Source organism: Gobius niger (assembly GCF_951799975.1).
Source record: "Gobius niger genome assembly, chromosome: 6".
Classification (NCBI taxonomy): Eukaryota; Metazoa; Chordata; class Actinopteri; order Gobiiformes; family Gobiidae; genus Gobius; species Gobius niger.
Window position 1 is genome coordinate 9240516 of NC_136857.1, and position 25526 is coordinate 9266041.

Sequence of the window (25526 nt, forward strand, 5' to 3'; positions counted from 1 at the left end):
GGACGCCTGCAGCTGTTTTTTTCTCTTTAGAAAATGTTTGTCTTGAGAACTTGATTGCCTCCCATCGAGTGCATATTCTGTTTGTAGTCAGTTCCTCGCCTTTAGCATTGGCTTCATTCACGGCGCTGCTTTTCAAGACCCCACCAGGCTTTCAGCACTCTTCCCCTTTTTAGAGATAGCGGAGTCTCTACAGGGCAGACACGCAGGTGCTCTCTGGAGAAATTGGACGAGTGAGCGAGTGTGGAGGAGAGTGTGAAATCTAAGAGTTGGAATAAAAACCCTGCAGCTCTGTGCTGCACTGAAAATCAATGTGGCTCTGTGCCAAGTAACAACGCTCAAATATCTCAGCCTTGTTCATATGCATTTTAGCACCTTTTACTGTGGCTGTTTCTTTGTTTGCCAGATGACCGTCTATGAAATCCACTATGAAGCATTTTGTTTCCTTATTAGAAATGGAAGGACCTGGAGACTGGAGACAGACTGGTTGAAATACAGATCATGTAAACCTAGTTGTTTCTGTCAAGGTCTTTTAGTTAATTTTTTCATTGCAAACATTATTTGACACCATCAGTTTTTCTGGTGTCTGTTAATAGTGGTAATTGAATGGTAAATAATTTAATGAGTTTGCGAGCTGATTTGGGTAATCTTTTGATAATCGCCCAGTCTATTATCGAATTGGTTCACTTAATTAATGTTGTTAAAGTTGATAATCTTTTGATTTTCCCGACCAGACTGTGAGGAGCCAGCTCGAACTTCACATAGGATTCAGTTCGCTTCACCTTTGATCATTATTTTCTCTATTTTTACAGTTTACAGTCTGCTGCTCCCACTGCAGATTCCTCAGAATCGTTTAGCCCCCGTGTTACTCATTACAGCGAGTGGCATCGACTTGACTATAGCCGTGTCTAATCAGCAGCAGCTCAGTGTGTAAACTGTGTTAACTAAAACAAGCTCAGCTCCATGTGACGTGCATTCCTCAGTCAGGACAATGTTAAACAGAAGCAAGGGGCAAAAACAACGGTCTTTCTCAAACCGCTCCCTGCTAAGTATCAACTCAGAAACTAGTTTGCCCTTCAATGTTGTCTAGAATTATTGTATGGGAAATAGAGGCTTTCATCTAACCACAGTTAGATCCAGACTAAACTGAACTAAAGAATAAACTTGATGTGTAAAATACAAACAGGAAGCCATTTATATTTATTTCATTTTCAACATGCCCTGGAGCATTTGAAAGAATTACCAGCATCGATAAAAGGTTTCTTGCGGTCTCTAATCTACAAAGAAAGCAAGTTTACATACAGTAAGACCTGATTTTGATTTGACTTAGGGATTGACTATGTTGATTTATAATGCGGTGGAACTTTCATAATGATGTTAGCGGGGCTAATTAATTAGTCTTATCTGCATTCTTGGGCGGATATTAGTGCTCAACACAAAGTGACATCCTGTAGGAAAATGGCTGTTTGCTTGATGCTGTGTAACCCAATGCCCCGGGAGGTCTGTGTGCTATGGTCAGATGATAATAGTCTAAATATAGCAGCTCAGTGGTGTGTGAATAAAAACGCAGAGCAAGCCTGAAGGAAGCGATCTCATTTGTTCATGGAGCAAAGAATCACAATTTGCATCTCCACGTGAGCCGCGATTCACGAGGACTGTGTCCAGTGGGTGTTTGCTCCACCTCTCCCTCCTCTGCAGCCGCCTCTGTGGCCCGCTGTAACACTGACCAGCCTTGTACATGAGTAACCAGCACAGCAGCCCAGTGAATGCATCAACAGCCTTCGCTACATCATGGTACAAATATGCATCTGCAGACACTGATCACCTCAACATGCGCCCACACAGTGCTATTCAACTCGGAGGCATTTCCTGTCTTCCCTGGTCAGTGTTTTAGGCTCAAACCCTTTACATAGAACATTTATTGTAGATATAGTGTCCGTTCTATTAGCATTTTGCAAAAAAGATAGACAATGAGGTACATAAACTGGATGAAACCATACCAATGACGATGAAGATGAATGCATTTTCAGCGAGAATTCAGACCATATAATGACTTTCCTGATATTGAATTAGCTGATATTATACTTCCATTACTGTCCGTGCTTTGTGTCTGAACCATTTAATTGTTCCCTTTAAATAGGCCTATCATGATAAGAAATTCTAAGTTCGATACACCGAGGCAGGAAAGTATCGCGATAAACGATAATATTGACTCTAACGATACTAGATACTCTCAGGCATAAAAATAAGTGTACAACTTCGAAAAGTACATAATCATATCCTAAAATACCACACAAGCTGCAATGAACATGAAATATAATGTAACTCAATTTGTTTCAGTTAGAAATCAAAGTTTTACTAAGAAAACATTGGGGGGAATGCTAATAAATGTATAGACAATAAGTGTCAAGCCCAAAAATACATCGTTTAACTATTATTTATTGAGTGATAAGTCAATTATAGTAATTAACGTGACAGCCCTACCTTAAAACCAACTTAGTACATTCATTATTTACTTCTTTGGTCAAAACACCACCAGTCTTCTGTAGTTAAATATTACTGTAAAGGATCTCAATTCACGTGAGCAGTTGTTTTGGTCAACCCTTTTCCTGTAAAACACCTGTAAACCTTTTCTCGCTCGCTTTATTATTAACCCGCATGTGGGAAGCCTCCATAAATAGCTGTTTGTTGTGAACCTTGAGTTGTGATTTGTCGCACTCTGTAATCAGTGGACTTTACAGACCGTTGTTCTGTGAGATTAGATGACAAAGAACAGGTTCATGTTCCAACTTGTGTTTAAGCACATCGTCTGTTGTTAAATGACAGACCATGACACTGCTGTCATAGCAACATGTATAAAATAAACCAGTGAGATGTGAAGCCAGGACGGTGTAAAATTAGTCCTGATCCTTAGAGAAACCAGGGTTTTGTTGTTGGCTTTAATATAGTGCTTAGCAACCTTGATGCAACAGGATGCATTGTTTCCTAATATGGAGACCCACTCATTTCTATAGTGACTTAGAACATTAGTCTGTTTCACTTACATTTATAACAATTGAACACATACACACAAATGTAACTTAGGTCATTACTATGGTTGACTTGGGCACGACCAAGGTAAAGCCGTAGCTCCGACATGACCTCCCTCAGCGCTGTGGTCTGACAGTCCTCAGACAGTTTGGTAAATATCAGTTCCTGCTCTTTGACGCCAGGGTCAGGTTTCTTTCTGATTCAAAGAGAATAAACCATACGGGTGTGGGTAACTAAAAAAAAGAAAAAACATGTATTTTTATATTGATCATGTGGGTTCAACTTTAAGACCAGACATACCAGACCTGTGCATTCAGCTCCATGTGAGTTTCCTCAATATAATTGTGTTGAATTGTGATTTTCTGCATTGCTGAAGATGATGTGAATTATTACTGGCAAATGAGCTGAAAGCAAAAGTCTGCTTCTTTCACATGATGCTTTTGATCTTATCCATTTGGGCCCGCTTTGATCAGTGCGTGATATTCTTCAGAGTATAGTCATGAGTTGACTGCTATGCTACACTACATAAATACATCTAAATTCAATGGAACATTCAGGTTTCAACAGTGAACGATATAGTCAGACATGAATATGATTAGCTTTACAACATTCATGTAGGAACGACACCATATGGCAGGCTCAAGATGAATTATGATTTGGGACGAGGGATTATAGGCTGGATCGCGTGCGTCCCTAATTTGAGCGTCTTTAAAAGTGTCCCGATGCCCTGCCTCAGACGGGCCTGTAGATTAGAGGGCTGAGGTCAGTAGGTTTTGGCAAAGAGTTCAGGCCTGGATTGATTGGCACGCCTTCAATACCAACAGTCAATGGGATTAAAGCAATGGGATTTTCCCTATTTGTGATTGGAGTAATCCTATCTTTCCACTCAAACAATATTTAATCAAAACTGTCTCCTGTTACTTTCACTTTTTGGGGGGGATAAAAGTGGTCGAGGAAGATGCATAGTGGTCCTCAAATTGTCAGACTGTGTCAACACATTTCTTAATCTGATTCTGACTCGAACCAGCGGAAATATTTCTGCACAGTACGGATAAAATTGCAATATTTATTTATTATTTACAAAACTGCAATATATTATTATTGTGTGTTTACTTTTATTGGTAGGTTTGACAGGATATGACTTAATAAATACTACATCCGGACCAAAAACAAGGCGGAAATTTACCAAATGTATCAGCCCAAAGCAGAAGTATATCCAAAAGATTGCTCCCTGCTGCAGTCGCACGAGACCCGGCACCGGCCAGCCCTGCTCTAACCTGCTGGAAAATAGTTTCACACGTTCACATTAAGTCCACGCAACTAGGTCAGTCGGACTTGTTCGAATTTCCAGATTCCCTTCCTCTAAAGGAATTACAGGGATTATTTCAATATGTGGTGAAACCGGGGGAAAATCCTGCTGCAGCCGACAGTCACGTGCATGTTTATAAAAAGGGTTAGCGGGTCAGAGGGGGGAGAGAGTAACCAGGCCATATCCAGCGGAGACTCAGGTGATTTCAGATGAGGCCCTCACAGATGCTAGTTCGAGATTGTAGTTTTTATCTCATCACTGGTGGTTTGGGATTGGATATGAAAGTTGTAATCACAGATTTCATTATTTTGATCCAGGGAATCCCTAACCTAGATTTGCACAAAAACCTCAGTCCAGTCTATGTAAAATACTCAAAAAGCCAAAGAGTAAAGAGAAACTAAGGATTAGAATTGAAAATACAATTGCATTTCCCGACTACCTCAAAGAAAAAGTCAGTTCACCCCAAATAGCTTCACAATAGTCAGTGCTCTGTGTGTCTTTGCACGTGCAGAACAGGGAAAAGCAGGGAGGGACTGGAGGATCGGGCTGATGAACTCCAGATGGAGACTTGCTGAGCTACCATATTACAGCATATTTTTCATCTTGGATCCTCAGATGAACCGCTGTACCCACAATACGCTTTGACCTAGATAATGCCAGCAATTCCCCCGACAAGACTTCGTGAACTAGCCGATTGTATTAACATTCTCCATTGTTTTCTCCGTCCCCAGGCGTTCGGACAAGCCCACTCCAACCACAGGAAGGTGGCGGCGGACGGGGAGAGCCGCGAGGAGTCCCTGATCCTGGAGTCGGCCTGTAAAGAGGCCTATTACGAGCAGAGGGTCCTGGAACTGCAGAACGAGCTCCGCCAAAGCCGTAACCTCCTCACCAACACGCAGTCTGAGAACGAGAGGCTCAACTTCATCACGCAGGACGTCCGAGAGGTGAGGCTTACGGACTGTAGAGATAAATGTGTATTACATGAGAAAGTATGTGAACTGGAGCAGTCAGGTCCTAGGGCTGGGTAATGGCATTTAACAGTCAAAGTTAAGGGCTTGGATATGCCCTATGGCCAAATAATAGATGTCCCTTAAATAACATGCAGAATGCTTTTACACCATACAAAAAACACATTGCACTTTCAGTCTCAACGCCATAGTTCACAAGTCCACATCATTTGCTCAAAATTTAAGTTCTATATTTAATTTAGAAGAGCTTAAATAAAGTGGAAAAAATGTAAAAACACAAAAATATACAGAATTTGAAGTTCAATGTTATATTGAGCCACACATATATTGTGATAAACGACATTATTGAAGACTTTTTAATTCCAGAGAAGCCAACTCTAACGCTTATAAATGCTTGTTTGTAGAGTAAGAAATAAATTATTACATGAGAAAAATTTGACACAAAAAAATGCAATAAATGTACTGACAATAAATATTTAGCCCCAAAAATGTATTGTTCACCTGTCATTTATTGAACAATAAGTCGATATAGTAGTTATATATTTAGATATATTTAGACAGCCATAAATATATACAATTTCAAGTAATAGGCTAATTATTATGACCATTTCTTTATTTTTAATACTGCTGTATTATGTGTGTTGGGCTTGTTCACGTTGACTTGCTTCGCTCTAAAACAGTTTAATGAGCTGTTCGACACCATTCCTGACTCGGGCGTGCATCATTAAGTGGTTAAACCCAATTAAGCCGTTGGGAACTTGTATTGACTCGATCATTTCGTCTTGCAGATGTATATTATGGACAGTACCCCCATACAATAATGAGTAATTATAATCATAATGCAAAGCTTTACAGTCTATTACCTATTTCACACAATGCATGACCCCCTTAAGTGCTGTCGTTACTTCATTTCTTACACGTAGCTGATTGACCTCATTATCCAAGACAAGACAGACAGGACAGAAAGCCCTGTGGACACAAAGCCTGGGGGGAAGGTGGATCAAAAGAGATGAATGGCAGGAGGAGAAGCCGGTCTTTCACCTATAGATGTGTCCTTTGATCTAACTGCTCATCTTCTCCCAGCAGCCAGTGTGGACCAGAATAATAATGAGAGGGTTTGATGTTGGGGAAAAGATTTTTGAGATTTTCACACAAACGGTGGGCGCAGAAAGTGTTCATTTATATTATCTTAATTTTAAGAAGTAGCCGTCCGATGCTGAAATAATTAGTTTTCTTTTCTATTGGTAAAATTCTAATTTAGGTTTATTTAAAGGAGCTAGATGCAAGTTTGCCATTTTATACTCGTTACTGCACCTTCTATTTTAAGCTCGTGCATGATGGACCCAAAAGTAACACCTTTTTCGAGTGACAGTGCAGGATTTTAGAGGCAGTTGTGGTGAACAGGTCTGAGCTCATTCTACACATTAGGACATGGCTGGAACATGTAGGGGTATAATGTTAAAATTAAGTATTTTCCTCCCCCTACATGTTCCAGCCATGTCCAAAGGTGTAGTATTAACCCAGACCTGTTCACCACAACTGCCTCTAAAATCCTGCACTGTCACCTCAAAAAGTTGTTACTTTGGGTCCGAATTGCCGTCATGCACGAGCTTAATATAGAAGGTGCAGTTACATGTATGACCTGAGGTGGCAGTAGTGAGTATAAAATGGCCAACTTGCATCTAGCCCCTTCAAGGTTTGCTTCTGTGGTAAATCCCATTCTTATAGTACAAAAAAAGGATTCATATTAGTATATTTGTTCAGGACAGCGCATGTTAATGAACACACGTGAGACACGTGCTCACAACACACTGGATTGTTGCCATGGGTTCATTTCCATCTGTTTTCCTATACTCGCACTCACAAACACACATCATTCATCCTGGCCCCAGAGGCGACTCTATTGTACATGGTTTTAGCACCTGGAAAAAAAACGCCAAAGGGAGAACCTGCAAAGAAAGGCCCCACTGACCTAGCCCAGGAATTGACCCTTGGGCCCTTTTGCTGTGATGCTAGACGTTTAATTCCTACACTATTGGAAAAAATAAAAAATAAGTGAATATAGTATATACGTATTAATCCTTTACCTACTCTACATCATAATTCAAATACAAGCAAACCAATGTAGTGCAAACAGGGAAAGCCGCTCATATGCAGCAATGTTAACAACCCATTGAGACATATGTGCTGCCGTCCATCACATGACCTATTTAGTCTTTCTATAATGCTCTTGCACAGCAGGAGCTGAACCGCACGGGTGTTTGCATTCTTCACGGCGTGCATTGATGACTTTAGCTGAGTGCGCCGATTTGCTGTGGGTTATCACAGCTTTATTGCTAGCGGAAAAGGGGGAAAAGTAGCTTGGCTTTAAAAATTTAATCCATGTCATTCCACATTTCCTTTGCACGAGACAGATGTCAAGAGCTGAGTAGTGCGTTCCAGATTAGGGACAGAAGTCGGAGTGAAGACAAACAAACAAAAAAACGACATTATTAGGTCGTACGATGCAGGTAAAATGTGAGATTAGACATGACATGCTCTAACAGGAATCAGAGGAGTTTCAAGCAATGATATTGGATTGTATTGTTGAGATATTGATGATACAACATCAAAAAAATCGTCGGCCTTAGTATTGCTATTTAAACATTAAAAAATCCTATACTGTATATTACCATGTTCCAAAGTTCCTAGTCATTTTGAAATACAACCAGCCATATTCAGTGTGAGTTATAGCTTTATTAACTTGCACTGTGACCCGTTTGCCGTCCCTTATCTGAAAAAGCGCTGACACGGCGGCTCCTCTCCCCTGTAGCTCTAATTGGCCCGATAGCAAGGCTGGAGTGTGAATTGCCTCGTGGATGACAATAATGATGCCCGACTAATGGTCCTCTCGTGGTGCAAGGAGGAGAGCGAGCACCAGCCAGAGCAAGTGGCGCACGTCTGGGCACTGAGGCTGGCATTGTGGCCGGGCTGAACGGGTCCTTTGTCTTCAGGGTGTTCGAATTGGCCCGAGCAAAAGCCTGTTGGTGAAGGAATGGGGCGTGAAGATGCAAAGAATGGCAGCATTGAAAGAAACGCCTGCAATCCACCAAGAGGTGGACATAGTCTTAGTAATAGGGACTAATTTTAAACTATAGAATTCAATGTATGTATATCTGGCAAGTTTTTTTTCTCCTTTGTCAGCAGCTACCATTTTTTAGCAGCAGACTGGATATATACTAAAATGCTAAATCACATATATAAATAAATAAATACCAGATAAAATACTATGATTAGCTCAGCTACTCAGAAAAAAACTCTCAAAGCCACTATCTCACTCAATTACCTCTTATAGACTCATCCCCGTCTCTCCCGTTCTCTCTTTCATTGGCCGCAGCCTCAGTGCTGTACATCCCTCACAGCCCCCGGCACATGCACCAGTATCCTCTGCCAAAGTCTCCATGTTGCCCCTCGGTGTTGATAAGACACACTGCCATAGCGCTGTACCGGATTAAACCTCCACAAAGAGCCAGCTACATTGTAAGGAGGAGCGCGCTAACAGCCATGACTTCATTAAATTAAATCGGGTGCCATGAGAGAAATGTGCCCGTACTGGAGCTATCTGCACTGTATGGGAGTTGATGCCTTTGAGGAGTGATAAAATGTAGTGTAATCTTCTTAGACGGACAAAAAAGACATGTTTTACAAAACTTTCAAAAAAGGAAAGACTGGTTAGCTTTATCGAGTTCTTGATTTGGCTAAAGTAGGTCTAAAAAATGTGCTTTCGGCTGGCTCAGGCTCTACTTTTGATTTTGTCACGGGTCTTTATTGGGTTTTTGTTGGTGCCTTATCATCTGTTTTATTAGTGTTGTTTATTTATTGAATGCTTGATAGGATGGCAACAAAAGTCCAGATGGAACCTCTTGCTGCCATGGATCAAGCTCTGACATTCTCCTTGTTATGTTTGGCGTCTTGGATGTAGGAGTCAGAGGATGACATGATGTTTCTGGTGAACTGTTGGCGACTCGGTTCATCCTGCTACTGTACATGGACTTTCTCCTCCCTTGAGCGTTCTCCAAAATCCTCTTCATGACCTGGATCTCTTTCTGAAGTTCCTGTTCCTGCACCCAAAGTTCTTTCATATCCGAAACCCACATCTTCACCAAGTAGGCATCATGACGTGACGCAGACCTCTGTAACATGATCGCACTCGGCCCAAATACAGCCACACAGCTGAGAGAGTGGGCGGGTTTGTTTATGGCGCTGGAGCAGCAGGCACTTCCTGTTGGGGGCGGTTCACAACTCCTCTACGTACACGAGTGCTGGACCAGTCATTTTGCAGGACTGTGCATGATTGTTACTCAAGACATGTGTGAATGAAGCCAAGGAATTAACATTGTAGCATGGTTAAAAGCTCTGCATGATTTAGGAACATATAGGAAAAATTGAACTAAATTACACACATTTTGTATTACCATGGGAAGACCTCCATGACTTGTAGATTCTGTCACCTAATACTACAATAACAATGTATTTTGCAGCCCTACTGGGAGTTCAAATATCGGCAATCGCAAAAAACACACTCGTTCATTTATTGTATATTAGATGGAACCGCCGCACAGCTGGCACTGGTTAGGGCAGTGGACTCTATCCAGACAGACGCAAGCATTATAGTAATGAGAGGGTCTTCTTTTCAAATGTCCAACATGATTGCTTTTTCCTTGCCTCATTTGCACCACACAGCGATTGGGGACACATGCCGCTAAATTAAAATCAGAGCGTTTTTCTGTCGTTCATTCATCAGCTTTGGGGATTAAACACCTGCCGTAGAGGTGTGCAATCTGCCTCGATGTGATTAGTTTGAAAGGTTAGTAGGGCCTAGGAAGTAGAAATTGCATGGCGCAGTTTAGGGACGGAGCAGATGGACAGTAAGGCTTTACCTTGAGCGAAAGGTCAAAGTCGAGGAGGTAGGTTTTCTGTGTTCACAGCTTCTGCTATTATCTGACACGTAGCTAATGTAATAAGACACCCAGTGGGCTTAGGGGTGTCCATGTCAAGTCCTGTATTATTTCTGGTGACAACAATGCTAAGACAAATCACCTCCAGACTGCTTTGGTGGAGGGAAGGGGGATGGGGTGCGATGTATAAGGAGGAGCTGCTGAAGAAATCTGGTGCATTTTATAATCTGGATTCAAGCATGGTAAAAAATATAATGTATAATAACAATTACATCTTATTAAACTACTTGACAAAAGAAAGGTAAATAATGCACAATGCGTAGTGTTGAGCTTTGTCTATATCTTGACCTTTTTAATAAAAAAAAAAACCTTCATCAAAGCAGAACTAACACCGCAATGAAAAGGAATAGGAGACTCTCATTTACTTTTTGTGTAACATTGGTTTTGTTTATCAAAACAGCTCTGAAATGTACTGGCTACAGACTAATGGCACCGGCGAGTGTTCATCCAAATCAATATACACAAGCAAAATCAATGCCCGCCCCATTCACTTTGACTAATGGCACATGTGTTTCCTCACTCGTCCCAATGACCTGGAAATCCCTAATTTGGCTTTATGCGCAATCACTGTGAATCAAACTGTGCCACGCCACACTTTTAATTGTCTATTCAAACAAATGACCTTGAGCGAGTTTTTTCTCCCTGCTAATGGAGGCTGGGTATAGGCTGAATAGAATGCCAATTGCTTGCAGCGAGTGGGAAAGATAAAAGCGGATCCTCTTTCACCCACATTGGAGACAGTGACAGTAAAGAGAGGCCCAGGAGCATCATTACTCTCTGTTCTGCGCTGTCTGCTGGTGTATTGGAGAGGGGGGTCGAGTTGCAACACTTCTGTGAGTCATTTTTCCTCAAGCTAATCCTGGGACGACTCAGATTTTAATATGAGATGACGTGACCTTGGCGTGTAAAAGTTTTGTCTTGATAAACTTCTGAAATTATACCTTACGGGGAGAATGAAGCAACACTGCGTTTATAGATTAGAATCGCACCAGAAGATATGACCTGAGCTGCACAATTAAGTGGTATTGAATCGAAAATGTAATATGAATAGTCGCAGTTTGCAAATCATGGAGGCTGCAGTTATTTTGGTAATATAACGTGCTATGAAAACAATCAAATAATCGGTCTCCATCGGAATCAATCACGTCTGAAACTTTCTAACCCTCTATTTTGGAGCGTACGAACTTCAGGTCATGTATATGCTGAAATGTTTGTACTTGAATGCCTGAATTTGTGCACTATGAATTGAGTCTTGATTTTAAAACATATATTTACAATTTAATTGCAATCTTAACGCATACAATTTTTTCCACTATTGTGCCACCCATAGACTAGGGCTGAACGATATGGACAAAATTTAATATCTTTGAATCCTTGATTGCATTTTTCAGAAAACTAAAAACATAATACAAAAGAGTGCAGTTTCGTTGATGAAAATCTATGTATGTATCTTGCTTTTTTGGTTTTGAATGTTCGTATCTCGATATCAATACGGTGACGATATATCTTTCAGCCCTACCATATACTGCAGTTTCCATTCATTCTGGACAAATGTGCATTCTGGCGTTCTTGGGGCACGATAATAACAGTGCCTACTTCAGACACATAATGAAATATAGTTTTTCAATATATATGCAAAACGATACATGTATGATATTGGAATCCAATCGCAATGCATTGATATTTTACTCATTTTGTCTTGAAGTTGGTGTTAAAGGCTGCTTTGGTAATTGGTTTAAATAGAAGAGAGAGAAATTAAAAAACCCTCCTCCATTTGCACCTTTCAAAATGTTTTACTCAATGCCAGATGGATTTGTTTTTAATTTCTGACTTTTGGAATTTCAACTGGAGCTTTCTTATTAAATTTATTCAGGGTAAATTGTTGCCGCTCGTTATAATGACAAATCATCATATATATTGTATCAGGCCCTCTGTTTTGTGGTATTGTATTGCAACAAAAGCATATTATCCCAGCTCTACATTATTTTAGCAATAAAAGAAGACAAATAAAAACCCTGCTTTTCTACCTCCATGGGCATTCAAAGAGGAGTGTCTTGCTCAAGGTCACTTCTTCTGATACCATCATACATTTGAATTGCAACATTTTAAGAACTACTACAGTGTCTTTATAATGACTCTTATCTCTGAGGAAATATCGTCTGACATTGAGGCCAGTGGGGAACAAGGTTATTGCCGCGGTTTGCTCGGCGTATGATGGATACTTGATGCTGGAGATGTGATGGAAACTCTGTCGGGACTGATGTGTTGCCTCTAAAAGCCCAGTGACACACAGCGGCGTGCAGTGCAGTGGGGGATGGAGCCGAGCCGCGATGGTGAAAAGGCAAAATGGAGGTCAGTGGTATTAGACTCTTAGGCAGACGCCGACACAGACGGGGAAAAACGATAGTATTCAGCTGCAATGCAATCCTTATCTGGCCATATGGGAGCCACTTACCAAAACATGTGGTGGTCCATGGGTTGTTTTCAGCGCAAAGTGAACAGAATGTGGAGTAGCACTGGGGTCAGTGGTGAAAAGCACTCATAGGGTCGCGTTTGTACATCCAGCCAGTTTTCTATAAATAATTACAGACTCGTGCCACCTGGTAGTCTAGGGCAGTACTTTTGAGAGACCCACTACAGCAGGATAAAAGCCCATCTAGATGCATTTAGCCAAAGTTAAAATCTGCTTTCTTTAAAGGTGTTGAGAGCAGAGCAATAACTTTACCAAAATATTTAAGCTGTCTGCACTTAAGCTGAGTGCCATTGCAGTAGAGTTTATAGGGGATCATCCACAAACATTACTCAGAGCTCAGGTTTAAAAACTATGCTTTACAAAGCTTTTATGTTAGTCACTTAAGCTTAGTCTTGTCTTTTGGTTTAGATAAGAGAGTTGTTTCATATAGAAAATTCAATCTACAGTACCTTAATCCAGGTTCACTAATTGTTGTGCTGGCTCAATCGATTCAATTCTGTTCCTGTTTTTGTCCTGCTTCGGGTCAATCCTTGATGGGAAATCTTTTAATCACAGTTGGCTTTGGTCCTGTTTTAGACCAGTTTAGCCACGGGTTTCAGTAAATATTTTCCTTGGTGTTGCTTGGGGTAAAAACTTTGAGAACAACTGGCTTAATACCCAATTTGTTTCTTACTTTATGTCAGTACTTTACACCAAATCAACGCTTGTGTTCCGCAGCCACCCACACTGCATACAGGGGAACCTCCCTTGGCTTCATGTGTGGCTGTGTCTCTACAGCTGTCCAGTCGTCACCTGGTGTGGCAAAAGGCGCAGATTCTTGCCACTTACAAGTCTTTATTGAAAGCATAGCTGTTTCTTTGGATCCACCTAAAATGACCTTTGCTGCACCACCACTGCTTTCTCGGTCACTCCCTACGGCTAAGTGGATGGCATTTTATTGCAAACACACACGCACACATTTACTTTAGCACCTCTGAATGAACGCACTTAAGCGACTTACGTCCCAGTGTCTCCTTGAAATGGGGGATACGTGGATGCAAAGTTGAAAGGTCGGCTCCCCTAGCTTGCATTGTAATCAGATTGGAGACGGATGTTAATCAGGTTCTCTATTCAGTCGCACCAAACAGCCCTGACCCTTCAGCTGAGACTCCTAACCCTGACCTGGGCAAGCAGCTGGCATAGACCTAATGCTACCAAACAGGGCTTTAGAGATTAGATAAGAATTAATTGTGTACTATGTTGTTCGATATGGCCAAACAAGACACCTCCCCCTGATTGAGTGTCTGTGCTTTGATTTTGCTGTTGTGTTAAGAAGAGATTTGTAATGTAATCTTATGCATTATTCAGCATCGGGGCTTTTGCATAGAGCTCATTAAGTATGCGCACAGGAAAAATTAATATTAATGTGTCTTCAAATGTCGGGCTCTACTCAACTTTGCATTCACCATTAATTATTACATAGAGCAAATAAGGAGCGAGTCAACTTCCTCAAAAGGGATTCAGAAGGAAATGTCAAGGGTTATTATTGACTCTGAGCCGGATGTCAAAAAGGAACTGCAGTTATTAATAGGACTGTGTAGGCAGTAAATACATATATTACAAATATGGAGCGTCACAATGGAATTAAATACATCTTTATCTCATGTTAGTATAATAACTATTTGTACTGAATGATGTGTTTCTGTACTTGAGCAATACCTGGTTACTTAATACTTTTACTGCTACATTGATCATCATCTAGAAGATAAATCTATAAAGCAAGATAGTAATATTAATACATTCCCGAAAAGAGAATTGAGTCCCGCCACATTATTAGATTCATTTGTTAAAAATTCTGCCCATTTCTTTTCAATCCCATATTTTCTTACTAGATTGAAAATGTTCTTCTATTAGTGACTTTCTTTTGTTAGTTTGATCAAATCTGGTTGTGCCTGCTGTGTAACATCTGCTTCCTCCATTGCCATGAAAACGGCCTGAAATATCAATTTTCTGCCATATTCTGTCAGTCCACAGTGTTACAGTAATTTATTGAGTTTGAATGCCTACATGGGTGAATGGATGACATGCTGTCAACATCGACTTTGTGTCATTATGATCCAATAATGTGGAGGGAGAGGTGGCCACATGGTGCTGGCGTGAGGCGAAGGGACCACCTGGACACAGATTCAAAGGCTAATTGTCTTTTGGCTCTTTGGAATTAGGCCCCCCTCTGTCAACTCCCCAGAGAAACAACACACACTGCCCATAGTACATGCAAATATGTACAACTTTACATTATAGATTTAAATATGCAAACTCTGGTTAGTCCTGAGGGTGTTTCCAGCGAAAACAGGACACAACTATTCTGCAGTATAAGAAATAGTGACATCGCTTATCCCGCTTTATCTATGGAGACCAAAAGTCAAGTTCACAATTCTCAAATTACACCAGCCACATGCACAGTCTGCTTGGTCATCTTGTCGGCGGCTGCATCCCACCTGCCGCTAAACGGGTGTCACCTTTCACCGGGGCTTTCATCCTTTAATAAAGGCGCTGGTCAGGGTGGCCCCTGCACATGTCCTGCTGTGTTTCTCTGTTTTGGTCTGGGTTTGTGTGGACGGAAATCAGGGGGGCTGTGTGTGTGTGTGTGGCAACGTCTTTGGGGATTAGGGCATGTGTCTGGCCTGCTTCTTGTTTACAATTCCTTTTAAGATCCAAACAACTGGTATGGAAGGGCTACCACCAGCACAATGAGATTTCAGCTATGTTACTCTTTGTCACAAACCTTCTTGACTGAAAAAAGATTGGGCATAGAATGAGTGGATATCTTTGAATCTACACCTAGACCTGTCATGATATTATATTGGAAGTTCGCTATATTTAAGAAGGAATATATTGCTGTCAATGTACTGTCAACTCTTAAGCATGAAAATGACCATTGTTCTAAAAGTGCATAATCATACTCTAAAATACCACACAAGCTGAAAGAAATAAATGTACACACGGTAAATACTGAGTCTAAACATGTATCTTGACAGCCCTACTACCACCACTCTGTCAAAGCAGAAAGACATTTTTCTCTTTCTTTTAACTAATTGGTCCTCATTAAGCTTCAATTGCAACTGTAGTGTGTTTTTGTATTCAGTAAATGAAGTCTAATCCACCCTTATGAAACACTTCCACAGTTCTTCAAACTCTTCAATGCCAGTTTCAATCCGAGATACAAGTGGACTTTATTCTGTTTGGTCCTATCCAAGTTGGCAGTGCTGCACGTTTGTGGCCCACTGCCCAGGATGGCACCTGCCGCCTCTTTCTGTCAAAGACTTTCAGACAGATAGACAGATGCAAAACTGCACGGGGCCAGATGAAAGCGAGTTCTTATCCAGGCAAAGATATAGCGTGTCACAGAGCCAATACACGGTTATTCTAAGGCACCACTATCCGATCATTGACCGCTCCCTCCTCATCTCAATACTGTAGTAACATTTCCTCTTCTCTTTGGTGCTACAGAAAAGCCAGATGGTGGAACTGCAGAGGAATCAGCTGCGCGATGACATCAAGGAGTACAAGTTTCGCGAGGCCCGACTGCTGCAGGACTACACCGAGCTGGAGGAGGAGAACATCTCGCTGCAGAAGCAAGTGTCTGTGCTCAAACAGAGTCAGGTAAGTCAGTCTAAAACACATGTCAAACAAAAGGCCCATGAGATGATTTAATGCAGCCATTTGTAGAGCATGAATTTCTGAGTATGTTGTAAGTCTCTAGCCCATTCCTGTACGGAGTTATGGATTTTTAAAGAAACAGCCAGAATGCTCACTCCAGCCATTAGGGGGCAGCTTAAAAAGGAAAGAATTCCACATGTGTCCAGGTGTCCAGCAGAGGGCACTGACATAATAAGAGATCAGGATACAAACAACACATTATAGCCATGTGGTAAATGGTCAATTTGCCACAGGGCGGCTTTGGCTTCAATAATAACTTACTGCCATTGAGTGTGGAGTGAATGAATAACGACTTTATGTAGCTCTTTGAGAAACGTCTGACAGAGGCTGATGCAGCGCAATAAGTGTAAGATGTTGTTATTTATTAGGCCGATCGATGGGACCAGCACAAGATGGATTCTCATGTGTGATCTCAGAAATACCGTGAGAATTCAGTTTTTTTCAGAGAAGAATGAGCATTTTCGCTGTGTCCTAAATAACACCACCACACTGAATTCCATAGTGTCATGCAGGCACTAGTGTGTAGACATTTGGATATTGTTTCATGGCGGGAAAAAGCTGAAATAATATCTATCAGTCTCCCTGTTTATTATTTAAATCACTTGAGCTGATTGCAGTAACACTTGTACTATTATCTCTAACAAAATCAAATTAGGTTGCAGCCCGCCCACATCACAAACCTCCGCCTCCACTAATTATACAAGATGAAACAGAAGCAACCTTTGATACAAATTCACTGAGACAAACAACATGCACAGAACAATTTTCCTTTTGCTGAAAATGTAAAATCAGGAAAAAAATGTGGTTCTTGTAAAATGGGACAAAATTAGCTAATTTTCCAAAACCAAAAGCTCAAATCGGATTTTACCACGTAATGTGGGTCTCCACGCTTGAACAATCCCTATGTTCTCGTCTGGGATTATGATTTTTACATTAGTCAGAGCATATTAAACAATGAACAATAAATTAGATTCAACTTTTCACTACTGCCATATTAAAAGATTTTCATGTCAAATAGTTTTAAAGCTAATTAGCAATGGAAATAAAATGTGAATTTCCAGATTAACATAATGGGGATTAAGAGTCTAATTTCATGTGTGGCATGAGGCTGGCTGCTGTTAAACGCTACCAATATGGAAGAAGGGAAAAAGTCCTTCTGCTGGTATCAAAAAGAAAGTAAAAGTTGTGTTTTGGTGCTCGGTGGGTCCTAAAGAAAGTAGTGGACTTTCCCAGCTCTAATAAATGATAATGTTTTTTTTATGAGCTTTATTCTTTTTGTTTTACTGTTGTAGATGATAAATAGTCTAGCATAGGAACAAAAAGTAATTTAAGTACCTCTGACGTAAACCAAGCACTAATAAAGCACTGTAGAAAAGAATGGAAGGTTCCCCATCCCTTGTGAAGAGGGATTCCACTGTAGCGCATAGGAGCCAGGACTAAAACCCCTTTTATTGCCTCCACATGTTTTGCTCTGCTCTTCATGTCCCAGTGTTGTTACAGTGAATCCTGTGCGCTTATGTCCAGGTGGAGTTTGAGGGGTTGAAACATGAGATCCGGCGGTTGGAAGAGGACACTGGTTTTCTGAACAGTCAACTGGAGGACGCCATCCGTCTGAAGGAGATCGCAGAGCGGCAGCTGGCAGAGGCCCTGGAGACCATCAAGACCGAGAGAGAGCTCAAGGCTTCACTGCGGAAAGAGCTGTCCCACTACATGAACATCGGGGACACTCTGTACAACAGGTACTGGCCTCAAAAGCATCCAGTCTGCCAGAGAGTTTTCTGTGAGATGTTTGAGAGTAGGTCTGTGAGGATTAGATTTGCACCATTTATCGCAATCGAATCAAAATCACAGTTAAAATAGTTGTAATAAGCAAATCACAAAGGGCCACAATTACGTATCTTTCAAATAAATTATCCTGACTGAGTCTTCCTTTGCATAAATCTTGCTAGCTTTATAGTTTAGACCTCTACGAACTTTTTCTGAAATGTCTTGTATTATCAGTTCAGATTTTATACTCCTGGACATTCTGGCCCTGTAGAGAAACCTACTGAATGTATATTTTAGTGATCGGGGAAACCAGAGCACCCTCAAAGAGTTACTATAGCAGTGAATAAAAGTTTTGACGAAATGATGTAGCTCCCGGCCGAATGAATACATGTACAAATGGATGTGCCTTCACTCCATTTATTTTCCATAAGCATGTTGTACAATAAATAAATATACAATACTTTAAATCACTTTACTCTTTTTTTTTTTTTTTACAAAAGAGATGTCAAAACTGTCTCGTCCACTTAGCATTATGAGGAATTCAGGACTGTGCTGCCTTTTCCACCCGTTATGACACATTTAAACACAGTTTTTGACCCTTGACTTGTAAAGTAACAATTGAGTATTACACTTCTGAATTGACACCACCTGTTCCCTCTACAGCCCTCTGAGTATCTCCCTGGACGGCCTTAAGTTCAGCGACGATGCCTCCACCGAGCCCAACAACGACGAGGCGCTGCAAGGCTTCCTTAAACTGGCCACTGCCATCGCCGAGAACAACCGTGTGTCGACCCCCAAGAAGGACGAGCTGTCCCGGCCCGCCCCTAGCCTTGTAGACGACCTGCTGAGCGAACTCAACATCACCGAGATCCAGAAGCTCAAACAACAGCTGGTGCAGGTGAGATTTCAGATGACGAGATCAGGCAGAAAGGGGATATGGCCGAATACAATCATTATGTACAAAAATGACCAATAAGTTCACCCAAAATTACAAGTGAAGCAGTTTAGAAGTGAACATAAAAGGACTCTCTCTCCTACTTATGCAATCCCAGGTGAAGACAATCTATTGTAGTTAGAACTGTCTGTTATTAAATCATTAAGAGTTCATCCTACAAACATTTCCTTTACGTAGCTTCGGATTTAGATGAATGAAGTTAGTGTTTGGGCTGTTCTCTGACGCGGCCTGCTGCTTTATTCAAATCCCCTTAGAGCAGAGTTAATCCCGGCAGACGCACACACCCTCGCTGCCTCTGACGGCTCGGAGGCAGCAGGAGGTGGCACCGGAGGACCTGCCATCTGCCCCGTCAGCCGCGTGCCACGCCTGACTAGGCGCCATGGCAACTGGCACGCACTGGGAACCTGTGGGGAATGGGTGTTTTTAAGATTCTTGAGAGATTAGGGGTTTTTTCACTCCTCTTGTTACTACACAAGGACGCTGTTGGAGTTGTTTGTGGAATTCAAGTTGTGAAGGCAGAGCTGGAAATTTAAACGGGCCTTGCACAGTGCACTAAATCACATACATATTTACAGTACAAGAAATATTGCTCATATATTATTTCATTTTTTAAATCCAACACTACTGTAATGTTCTGAAGTTGTTGTTTTTGAATATGGCAGGTTTAATGAGTAGTTTGGCTATTTTCAGACTGTAGAATATGCTTTTGCCATGGCATCAGATAGAAACTAGTCTTCTTCTGTGGTTTATGTAGCATTTACCAAAGAAATACTTAGTATGAAAATCCACAAATATCAAAACATATTCATTTACATTAGTCACAAGCTCCACTATCTTGCTGTTTTCATCAATCCACATCAGAGTTCACTATAAGTAGCCATTTTGTGTATTACATCTTAATTAAACAAAACAAGTCAATTGTGTTGCAAAATGATAAAAACCATGCTTCTTTCTGTCTCCTCAGATGGAGCGCGAGAAGGTGTCGCTGCTCTCCACTCTGCAGGACGCTCAAAAGCAGCTGGAGCAGGCCAACGGGGCTCTGTCCGAACACCAGGAGAAGGTCAGCCGCCTCACCGAAAACCTCAACACCATCCGCAAGCTCCAGGCCAGCAAGGAGCGCCAGTCTGCCCTGGACAACGAGAAGGAGCGCGACAGCCACGAGGAAGGAGACTACTACGAGGTGGACATCAACGGACCCGAGATCCTGGAGTGCAAGTATAAGGTATGTCTGAAAATGAGCTACAAATAAAGGTTTTAAAGTCTTTAGGTCGACCGTTCCAACATGCAATGACTGTAACTGGACTAGAAAGTGAACTGTCTATTACAAAATGAAATATTCTTGTAGAACTACTGCCTGTTTATTTGCCTAATGCTGGTTTTGCTTTGCAGGTTGCAGTTTCTGAGGCAGGTGAGCTGAAGGAGGAGCTGAAGACCCTTAAAGCCGAATACCAGACCTGTCAGTCCCGCTACGAAGAGGAGCGCACCCGTCTGGAGAGTGATGTCACCACGCTCGGAGAGAAACTGGCAGCTCTGGAGAAAATCAGTAACACTGAAAGAGCGGAGAAGACCAAGATGGAGAAAGAGCTTCGCAAGGTAATTTATAACGCTCAGCATTTGTTGATTGAAAATAGCACAATCTGTTGATATAATAATAATAATAATTTTGAGAACCATCAGATATAAATGATTAATCACATGACACAAATCACAAAACATTTTGTCGTCTTATTTCTATATCTACATTACTTCCCAAAACAAAAGTTAGTAATTCCCCTTATTTCCTTTGTTGTCCAGCTGAGCGATGTGGCGGGTGAATCCCAGGGCAGCCTGAGCGTGGCCCAGGACGAGCTGGTCACGTTCAGCGAGGAACTGGCGACCCTGTACAACCATGTGTGCATGTGCAACAACGAGACGCCCAACCGGGTCATGCTGGACTTCTACAAGGAGGGCAAGGGCGGACGCAGCAGCCCCGAGGGACGAGGCCGCCGCTCCCCCATCCTCCTCACCAAAGGCCTGTTCCCCGGCCTGGAGCCCGGTAACCACAGCGACGGCTCACCCTCGCCAGTCTCCTCCCTGCCTTCGCCCGTGTCCGACCACCGCCGAGAGCCGATGAACATCTACAACCTGGTGGCCATCATCAGGGACCAGATCAAGCACCTTCAGATGGCCGTGGACCGCACCACAGAGCTGTCCCGGCAGAGGGTGGCCACGCTGGAGCTCGGGACAGTGGCGGACAAAGACAAGGAGGCATGCATGGAGGAGATCCTCAAACTCAAATCCCTGCTCAGCACCAAGAGGGAACAGATTGCAACGCTAAGAACCGTCCTGAAGGCCAACAAACAGGTCAGTTGATCCCCCCCGCCTGACATCTGACTTTTGCACTGGGAGAGGGTCTTCTCCAGTCCAAAGCATTTGCTGGTACTTCTTCAATCACACCTACAGCGGGATGGGCATGTTTGCTATTTTTGGGCTATTCAGCTGCTATAGCAAATGTTGCACTAGGCAAGATTGCAGCCTCATGGCGTCAGCTGCCCATTCTCTGTCTGGATAGGTTAGCAAGATAGCATAGCATGAATGAATGATGCCAACTTCCTCATAAACCTATTATAAAAACACAAACTGACCTCTTATCCATCTAAATACTCATGGCAAAACATCATTTTAAGGTGGTCTAATTTTATTGTTTTTTTTGTCCACTGATAGACCGCTGAAGTTGCTCTGGCCAACCTTAAGAGCAAGTACGAGAACGAGAAGGCCATGGTGACAGAGACCATGATGAAACTGAGGAATGAGCTCAAAGCACTAAAAGAGGACGCCGCCACCTTTTCTTCTCTGCGGGCCATGTTCGCCACACGGTAAGAAAATATCCCCTTTCACTTGTTTTTTGTTATTACTGCGCTATAAATATCTAAAGACAGTAGGACAAATACATTAGGTCCATTTCAGATTATAATTTGATGTCAGTGTCTAACATATGCTGCCTTTGTTTCATTCATGTATTAATTGTGCCAGCTTCATAAGCATATTCGACCCACAGAAGGTGCAGGGGTTTGATGAGGTCTTAATGAAATATGTTTGGGGGGGGGGGGTGGGTGTGTTTTTGGTCCGTGTCTTGCAGTTGTTTTGTATGCGCACGTGGATTAGGAGAGATGACACACTTGTTAATCGTTACTGATTCTGAGGAGAAGCTGGTCAAAGGTTCTGGTCATAATCCCACCTCTGAGCTCTGGATTACACATTCACTCTGGGTTTGTAGTAGAACAATGCTCACATGCTGCTCGTGCATTCACATTCACACTAATACACAGCAATAGTAGTCATTTTCCAGGTGTACAGTAATAATTCTTCCTTCCCTTTACTTCCTTCTTTATTTATATTTGTGTAATGAAATACTATCATGGTATATTGCTGCACTCATCTCAACACAACAGAGCAGGCTGCACACTGTATGATGGGAGGTTGCCTCTGCTGTAGGGGATGTGTGGGCCTGTCAGTGCCTCTTCCGCAAGTCTATTCTGAAACCCAATAACCCTCCCTCAAGTGCACTTATTGAGTTCACCTCGCGTACCTGCAATTCTAATCAATTAGTAACAGTAGGAAAAGTCATTCTACTCTGGAGATGTGAGCGCTTCTGGCACACGGCAGCAGAGCCAGGCGAACACATACTAGTGTAATACTACACTACTACCAAAGTGAATGCAGTACTTCTGCTTCTTTGTTGTTGTTGTTGAAGCCTGTGGGTTCCAGAGGATTTATTTCTTTGTCAGCCACAGCAACAATGCAGTATAATGTTTGAAAAAGTACATCTTGAAAATGGATATTACTGCTGGTATGCAGGATTTTCTTGATGGTCAGTTTTCAGTCTGGTTTAGAGCTGGCGCTTTATCGTGAAATTGCAAGTTGCTGATAGTTTATGCCTGCACGAATACACTTTAAAATACATTATTCTTATTAGTTTAACGCTGACTTAACAATAAATTACAATAGCAGTACTTGAATACACAGAAAAATCACAATTAGATTTATTTTCCAGCCCTATTGCTTAGACAATTGCATTTTTCATTGCTCGGTTTCATGGTCGGTTAGTGCTGCAAATTTTGGTTCTTTCCGGCCCTTTAAAGATGGCAATCAGAGTCGAAACTTATGATATTCTGTGTAATTTACTCTCCATTGATGAAGACGTCGAAGGCCACTCAGCTGCCAGCGCCTATGCATAAATTACGCCAGTTTATAGTATTCTTGTATTGGTATGTAAATCCAGTCCTAAATAGGCACTTTTAGGTCACAGCCATCTTGGAGGCTGAGGGAAGTTTCCAAACCAGAGTTTTCCCACACTCCCCCCTCTCTCTCTCTCTGTACCCCCCTATTCTTCCTCCCTTTTTACTTTTTCTTTAGCTGCTTCTCTAAAAGGAGAGGAAAGCTTACTACAGGGCCCTAATTTGACATCCTTTTATAGTAATTGCACTGCCGCTGAACTGTGTAAAAGTGCATTCTGAGCCTTTGAGTGCAAATGGATCTCTTTCCTGAGAAGAACTTGCTCGAAGACCCTCAGACCCGAATGTTTCTGTGGATGAATTCTTGTGTGCACGTTCGCAGCTGCAGTCTCCAGTGTCACATTAACAGTGAGCTCCGGCCTCCAACATTCCTCAGACAAGACCAGGCATGTTCCCACTTGCACTAGTTTATACCCATCTAACCGTTAACGCCAAGGTCACCTTTGTAGTGTATCTGCGTAGCCTATATCGCTATTGCATTTGATCAAAACTAAGACAATTCTTTATTTAAGCAGTGATTGTCTTCGATCAATGTTTAGATTCAGTTTTAGATTCTTTTGCCACTGTGATAACCCCGCAGAGTTCATTGCGTTATCCATTGATTAATTTACTTACTACTTTCGAGTCACTATTAAAGGATTGCAGCAGCGGTGCCTTAGCAGAGGCACGACAAAAGCTTTTAATGTTCATATCGTTTTCCTCCTCTTGCAGTTGCTCATTCATTTGTCTGACCTCTCCACAGTGCCGTTCGCATGTTGTCATTTCCTTACTTTGTTATGCACCCTATAATTCAGAGCCACCCCCCGCCTGCTCCAGTATCCTCCCCACCATGACCAATCCGAGCGCAGACGTAGAACAGCTGTGCCTTATGTGAATGCATCGTGAATCATCTCTTCATTTCTCCAGCACTTCTCAAATTTCTGTCTAACAGCAAATTTCAAAGAGGCTAATGAATGATCTCTAAATGATGCATCCTTACAGCCAACAGCCGATAGCGATCCCCCCATAACTATTGTATCTGTCCCTTATATCCGTCCTCTCCCAAGAACAGACCCCCCTGTATTTTCCCGGGAAAACGCAGTCCCTTCTTAGCCTTACAATGGCGGAGCGCCTGTTCTGTCTGGGGTGGGGGGTTCTACCAGAACGCCCTCCCATAAGGCTTAATGAAGCAGTGTTGATCTCCATTGTGCGGAGCTGTGTGTGTCCCACTGGGAACCTAACCCCGGACTTGAAAAGGCTCTGGCTTTGTTTGGACGGCAGTTCGGTGAGGTTCCAGAGTTCACATGGCGTCGGACCACGTGTAGTTCAAAAGACAGAAACAACCTTGGCTTTAACTGTCATGTGACTAGATCTATCAGCTTCAGGCTATAGGCAGAACTTGGTCTAATGCAAGAGTTACAGATTTTTCAATATATAATGTTGTATGATTGCAATGCTAATGCTAGTAGGTGTTAAGCATTTTGCCTCAGGAATAATGTATACTTCTATCACACATTTAACTAAAGAGACACTCTCATAAAACACATCATCTTCAAAGTATTTTGTTGGTTCCTTGGCATTCAGAAATGAAGAGTAGCTTTGACTCATTAATATGCTGTATATGCACCACACCGGTCTAACTCGATATTGCACTATTTCATGGGGATTAGGTAAAATAAATAATGGGCCAAGAAAAGCTTAGCAGAAACTGGGAGTGACAAAGCATCGACAGTAAGCAGAGCGAGAGAGAGCAGAGAATAAAGATGAACCCCAGGTGCCTGACCCAGTTATTGTACCTGTCCATCTGATGTGTTAGACAGGGGCAGCAGGAGACAGGCACTGGAGCCGCAGTGCAGCGCACAGTCATTCTGCATTATGATTATAGTCTTCATGCTTCAGCCATTCAAGCATAAATGATCAATTTGATGAACTTGCAAAATCCTTGTAATGGTAAGGCATAATCAGCTGTTGATGAAAACTCCTGGGAGAGGAAGATTTTCCCCCGAACCTCTGTAAGCTGCTCTTCCCAAGACACTTATTCTCTTTTGCTGCAAAACTTCAATCTAGCAATACATTTC

General features: G+C 42.0%; 1 protein-coding gene across 1 annotated transcript in view; it reads left to right on the forward strand.

Annotated features, from left to right (window-relative positions):
• The window catches only part of LOC306964470 (protein bicaudal D homolog 2-like), a 40035-nt gene that overhangs the window by 9116 nt on the left and 5393 nt on the right, over window positions 1-25526 (forward strand). Inside the window, exons 2-9 of the mRNA XM_079558472.1 lie at window positions 5068-5280; window positions 16264-16416; window positions 17998-18212; window positions 18904-19138; window positions 20160-20417; window positions 20585-20788; window positions 20990-21538; window positions 21899-22050. Of these exons, the coding sequence (XP_079414598.1) occupies window positions 5068-5280; window positions 16264-16416; window positions 17998-18212; window positions 18904-19138; window positions 20160-20417; window positions 20585-20788; window positions 20990-21538; window positions 21899-22050 (1979 nt within the window). The remainder of the gene's footprint in view (window positions 1-5067; window positions 5281-16263; window positions 16417-17997; window positions 18213-18903; window positions 19139-20159; window positions 20418-20584; window positions 20789-20989; window positions 21539-21898; window positions 22051-25526) is intronic.